The sequence below is a fragment of the Sinocyclocheilus grahami genome, unplaced genomic scaffold (genome assembly GCF_001515645.1).
Source record: "Sinocyclocheilus grahami isolate Dianchi unplaced genomic scaffold, SAMN03320097.WGS_v1.1 scaffold76.1, whole genome shotgun sequence".
Classification (NCBI taxonomy): Eukaryota; Metazoa; Chordata; class Actinopteri; order Cypriniformes; family Cyprinidae; genus Sinocyclocheilus; species Sinocyclocheilus grahami.
Window position 1 is genome coordinate 64,180 of NW_015505255.1, and position 6,427 is coordinate 70,606.

At 36.8% G+C, this 6,427-nt stretch overlaps 1 protein-coding gene across 5 annotated transcripts in view; it reads left to right on the forward strand.

Annotated features, from left to right (window-relative positions):
• The window catches only part of LOC107585935 (tetraspanin-18-like), a 33,027-nt gene extending 28,136 nt beyond the window's left edge, over positions 1–4,891 (forward strand). For 4 of the 5 annotated variants that reach the window (XM_016273116.1, XM_016273119.1, XM_016273117.1 and 1 more), the window contains 7 exons: positions 1,346–1,441; positions 2,219–2,413; positions 3,078–3,152; positions 3,238–3,336; positions 3,414–3,575; positions 3,913–3,996; positions 4,248–4,891. In XM_016273116.1, coding sequence (XP_016128602.1) covers positions 1,346–1,441; positions 2,219–2,413; positions 3,078–3,152; positions 3,238–3,336; positions 3,414–3,575; positions 3,913–3,996; positions 4,248–4,295 — 759 coding nt within the window. In that variant the 3' untranslated portion in view covers positions 4,296–4,891. Of the gene's footprint in view, positions 1–1,345; positions 1,442–2,218; positions 2,414–3,077; positions 3,153–3,237; positions 3,337–3,413; positions 3,576–3,912; positions 3,997–4,078; positions 4,158–4,247 lie in introns of those variants that run through there. The other variant, XM_016273118.1, reaches the window with a different exon arrangement.
• The last annotated feature ends 1,536 nt before the right edge of the window (positions 4,892–6,427 follow it).

Genomic DNA, 6,427 nt, shown 5'->3' on the forward strand with positions numbered 1-6,427 from the left:
AGGGAAATGTCTTTGGAAAAACCGGGGGGGGGGGGGGGGGGAATTATTTGAACCGTTCCGTGAGAAGAGCGGTGGAATTATTTGCCGCCACGGCTTTTCTACCGTCAACTCCCGTGAAATCAGCCAGCTGTTCGGAGCTATTTTTACAGGGACCACAGCTGCAGAAGGCTAGCCGAGACACTGGTCGGTCATAGCAAACCAGCAAATATGAGAGTCCGTCTGTTATTATACGCACTACTGCTTCACTTGATCCCAAGGGCCGGTTTTTGAGGCAGTAGCAAAGTCAAAGCTACCTGTGGGAGGTGAGCTCAGGACCCAATGCACTAATGAAGAACTGTACCATCATTAACCTAAATTCCCCTAATGGCCTGTAATTATAGAGAGTGCATTGTCAGCAAGGGACACTTAAGCTTTTCACAGAGGGAGCACTTACCATCAACCTTATTACTCTAAAAAGACATGCGGGAAAAAGCATCAAATAGATATTCTTAATAATCACAAAGCTGAAAAGCAGGAGTACTGAGTATAAATGCAGGACAGGCTAAAAATGATCATTAATTTCGGGCAACCAGAATCTAATTCGTCCACTCATTATGTTGTATTAGCACCCTCTAATAGTGTTTTTGTACACCGTGCACCCTGTATTGTCTCGTAGCAGAGGAAAGGGAAATTTGCATCATTAAAGAAGCACAGGTGATGGAACATCATTTGAAAACACCTGGAACATATAAGCAGAAAAGAGCTAGAGTGCTTAGATGAATTTCTGAGAAAGACTGGGGCACACAGCTTGCGGTCTGGAGTGCTGAAAGGACATGTTTATTTAGCCAGCTGAGTATCGCTCCTGGTGTGAAGATGAACAAATGTGCTCCATCAGTCCTGATGGTGTTTTTTTAGCCAAGCTGCCCGCTTTCATTACTCCTCCTCCATATTTCCCTTCGCAAACAACTCATCGTGTACGACGAGTCAGCACGTAACATGCATGAGCAGTCGGTGTGAAATGTTTTTATAGAGAAAATGCTGTGAACTCTGTTTTATGTCCATTTTTGTGTTACATTTCCAGGCATATGATTACAGGAGCTGCCAGTCATTCTTTGAAATACATAATGCGGCATTATTCATCTGGAGCGCCTGAACACAATATGTCTGTCAATGTGTGTTTTGTCAATGCCAGTGTATTATTTAAGTGACAAATTCACAAAATGATCTCAATGAATGAGCTTAAAAATACAAAAGCCCACCAGTCACTGACAATGCTGACTCATGGACTTATCTTTAAACGAAGCATGTGATGTTCGCATCTCCTGTGGAGTAACGCCTCTCTTTGTTTCTTACGATGCTTCCTCAGGGGCAAGGAGAAGCTTCAGCAAGAGGCACAAGTATGGAGGGGGACTGTCTTAGTTGCATCAAGTACCTCATGTTCATCTTCAACTTCTTTATTTTTGTAAGTGCTTTCTTTCTCTTGAACGGCACGGGAGAATTATACACTCTTAAAAATGACGCTTCCAAATGAGGGATTTGCAGTGATGCCATTCCCCAAAGAACCTTTCATTCAACAGTTCTTAAAAGAACCGTTTTTTTTAGTGTGAAGAACATTTGAATAATTTAGACAACCTCTTCCATTCCCCTTTCCATTCCTAAAAAAGGTGAATGTTCTTGAAAGGTTCCTCATGGAACCATTGATGCAGATACAGAACATTTATTTTTAAGAGTGTAGGCCATTGTTTTACATACCGTAGGCTGATAAGATCTAGACTTGACTGTGACTTCATGCTAGTTGTGTTTGTTTTCGACTGACTAGGAGTGATGATTTGCTTTGGTTGGAGGTGTGGGAAGTATCTGTTTTCTTTACTATATTAAAAACCTGATGATATGCAGGTGCAGACTCTTGCTTTCCTAACAAAACGTGTAGTTCAAAAGAGTCTCAATGATCCAAGTCATCACTTTGAACAAATGTTAACTTTACAGTATGAACAAACGCACTGATCTTGTGCCAACGTGCCTTTGTTTTGCTCATGAACCACACTGCACTTCCTTTGTTCCTCAAAGGTGTTTTTTAGCAGCCTCATGAATTTCCCTCTACCACACTAATGCTGTGGGAAAATGTGCTGTTCCATTGAAAAACTGAGCATCAGTCACTTTGATAAGCTCAATATGGCTATTTAATAAAATCATATTTTGTGTATATATTGTTATACTAAGCCATTTTCTACCCTTTTAGCTTGGAGGTGCATTCCTTCTAGGGGTGGGAATCTGGGTGCTGGTGGATCCGACAGGTTTCCGGGAGATTGTGGCAGCCAACCCTCTCCTGTTTACTGGAGTCTATGCAATTTTGATCATGGGCGGGATGCTGTTCCTGCTGGGATTTCTGGGCTGCTGCGGAGCCATACGAGAAAATAAATGTCTCCTACTGTTTGTATGCGATTTTCTTTTATTACTAGATATATCATTCATATTATATGTCTATATTGGATATTTATTGTAAATGCTCATTTCCACCATTTGTACATTTTAGATTATTTTTGCTGTCATCTAATGCTGGCTTAAAATCAATCTTTAAAAACTCTAATCATTTAATGACACTACTCTTTAGCAAATATCAAAATAAATGTCAATTTTTTTTGGTACTTATGATTCATACATTAATTATATGTGATAATACATTATAATGTTGTGATGCCTAAATTCACTTGTAGCATTTAAAATACATATATTTTTAATTTGGTGTTTTATGTGTATTTATTTAGACAAAAATATATATTTTAATATCAGCCATAACATTAAAAAACTAATTGGCTTATCAGCACCAGAATTATATTAATATTGTGCATCCGTATTTAGCATCAAAAAGCAATGTGTGTAGCACCTAATAATGCTTATTTGTTGCATATTTAGGCATCTGAAGTACTTCACATCTGATATAAATGATCAATTTATTTAAACAGAATAATATACATTTTAAAATAGGCTATAACATGAAAATAATAATTGGCTTATCAATATCAGCCAGAACGATATTAATATTGTGAATTCCTGTTCACATCTGATTTAGATGCTAATATCCTGTTTTTCTCCCACAGTTCTTCATGCTCATACTCATCATATTCCTGGCAGAGTTGGCGGTGGCCATTCTGGCATTCATTTTCCGGGAGCATGTGAGTATTATTATAGCTGGATATGATCAAGCCACCAGTAATATACCTCTGCTCTCACTACTACTGTCTATCTGTGGATCAACAGCTCACCAGAGATTACTTCACCAAGGAGCTGAAAACACATTACCAAGGCACCAATAGCACTGATGTCTTCACCTCCACATGGAACGCCATTATGACTACAGTATGATAACATACTGTACAAAATATAACACAATGATGGCATTAAAGTCGTTTAACTGGGTATTGGTGTCTTCATAGTTTGATTGCTGTGGGGTGAACAGTGCTGAAGACTTTGATGATCAGAGCCTCTTCAGACGACTGAACCCCAGCAGACTAGTGCCAGAGGTCTGTTGCCAGAGGAACCATCTGATGATGAGCAAGGAGGAGTGTCTCAAGGGAATTATGCCAATCCGTAACAAGGTCAGCAATGAGTTTAGTACAAATTAGGAAATGAATGGGAATGAATATGCAACAAGAAATTGAGTAGAAAAAAGAATGAAAACCCAAATCAAAGGAAGTAAATATGTTCTTTTTGGAGAAAGGACAGTGTGGTATATGACCCTGTCTACATAATAACTCTGAAAATGAATGATTTGAGTTTCTGAGTCATGTATACACTTCTGTTAGTATATATACATTGATTCTAACCAATTTGGAATTACATTACTATCAGTAGCTTGCAATAAATTAGAAATTCAACATCCACTGAAACAACATTGTGTTCTCTCATATTAAAACGTGTACTTCTTTGAAACAGGGCTGTTATTCAGCAGTGGTGGACTATTTTGAGACATACATCTATATGGCTGGAGCCCTTGCTATTGTGGTGCTGACTATTGAAGTAAGGTTATTATTTTGCTTTTTAATAATAAAGTGTGATGTGATGGTTTTACTTAGAATGTGATGACAAATTGTTTTGCAAGAACTATGGGTTGTGATCTCCACCTAGTGGAGAGAGTAGAAGTGGCTTTGCCATGAAATGGGCTTCTCACAATTCTATTCAAATGAATGTAGAATATAGAAGTATTTTAAAACAGTATTTGCATTGAGCTCTTTGCTAAACTATATTTGTTTTTCTTTCTCTCCCTTCAGCTTTTTGCCATGGTGTTTGCTATGTGTTTGTTTAGGGGAATCCAGTGATCTTAACATGCTGTAAATTAAGGACATTTTGAGGAGGAGGAACATGGCATGGAAGAAATTTTTAAATAAGAAAAAGAAGAAAACACATATATTTGCCATCTCTATGTTGTTGTGTTGGAATATCTGAGAATTGCCAAAAATGTATTGTACTTCACAGCTGGAACTTTGAGGTACTTGTGAAATCATTCGTAAATTAAGGGTGGCATCTATGGCAGTCCTTTAAGGTTAATGGAGGACACCTTGCACTGATATTTGGTTGAATATTTATAGATGACAAAAAGACTGATTTGTACAAAGATGTTTTACCTCTTATCTACAGTAGATTGTTCACCACTGCTCCAGAGCCATGCTTAAAAAAAACTACACCGTGTGAATGGGTGTGTGTGTCTGTGAACAGAGAATATTGGTTTGTGTTGTTTCTGTATAAAATCCAAGAGGCCAGCAGCTTCTATAAAGTAATGTTTTGTGAGTTGCAACCATGAATATTTTATGTGATTTTAGCAAAACTGTTCTGTATTTGTGTTGTATCTATTGTACACATGACATTGAATGATATAAAAAAATAAACATCTGCAGTGCTTATTTGCATTGTGTTTCCCATCACCGTTTGAATGACTATCCCAATAGCAAATTTTTTTGCAAAAACGTACATTTTGTAGCACATACTAAATACTACATAAACCAATTATGGCTTTAAAGAATGTGTAAGTACACTGGACTATTGAAATTATGGGAAATGTATGGTTTAAGTCAAGTGTAACCCATAACTCCAGAGTGGTGCATAAATATTTCATACTAAAAATGATTATCTAGGAAGCCCAGTTTGAAAACCTACCTAATATGAAAGTGGTTTACAGTTCACAGAAAAAGAAATGAATGGAAAAAAGTGCTACAAGTTGCTTACCCTGCCTCAGGCTGTACAAGATAAATATCCTGGGCAGTGTATTGGTTCCCAAGACTCATGGGACTTAAAAGAGACACACAGGTAAGAAGCCTAAAATGCCTTAATCCCAGTTTCATCATTAACTGTTGTTAACTAAAATAATGCAGAAATTATTGGGTAAATCAAATAAGGCGTATGGAAGATCAATAGTTCTTGCTCCTCGGGACTTGAATTTGAGTCACGTTTTAGCATGTTGGACAAGCTTGTCATTAGGTTTGCAGCCAGAATGAATTTGCTTTTTTCAAGTGCTAATCATCCATTAACCACTTGTTCATGTTTACTGATTTTCATTTCCTTGACTACCTGCAATTATTTTCCGAATGCTAACTGCCTGTTTCATTTTGTTTGCCTGCTTTATGAGCATTGTTTGTACAGTTTGTAAAATGTTTAAATTGTAAATAATATATATGTGTCTGTTTATGAAATATGTTAACCTACTTGTTAGTTAGACTTTATTGCTCACACTGGACACAACCAACACTGGATGACATTCCTGAGATCTTAAGATCTTTCTGCCTTCTTTCCCCATAGCCAATTTAGGTCATGCAACACTCTACTAAGGAGGAAAGTAGTTGAATCAGATCTATCCGAAATGGTGGACCAGCATAATCACTCTCCAAAATATTAAGTAAATATGACGGTCCACAAACTTGTTGATGTTCCTGTCATTGTTGAAATCAAATGGCAAGGGTCAACTCTGCTTTATGTCAGAGATTTCAGCAAGGTTATGATTATGATTGTACCATTATGATTACAAACAGTTTATAAGTGTTCTTGCTACACATAACTGCTGTGACTTATATTGGAACACAGTAGGTTTATAACAAATGCTTTATTATCAACATGAAGTATCAGCCTGTACTGTAGTACTAAAAAAAGGCACATTTCTACTTACTATTGTAGTTCCAGACACAAATTATCTTAATAATCATAATAAATATTCAGACAAGCGCACCTATTCAGCCCACTTTTAACTGAAAAGTCTATCTATCTATCTATCTATCTAGTCATTTTTGAGAGTCACAGTTCTCTATTGAATTTGAATTACATTTCACTGTATTTTTGACTCTTTACTCATTTTAAAATTTCAGAAATGAACATATTTCTCTTTCATTGTATTCATGTTTTCCTAACTAAACTACGCCAACATAAACTAAAATGTCTGAAAACAGATTTTAGTGGATCTTAC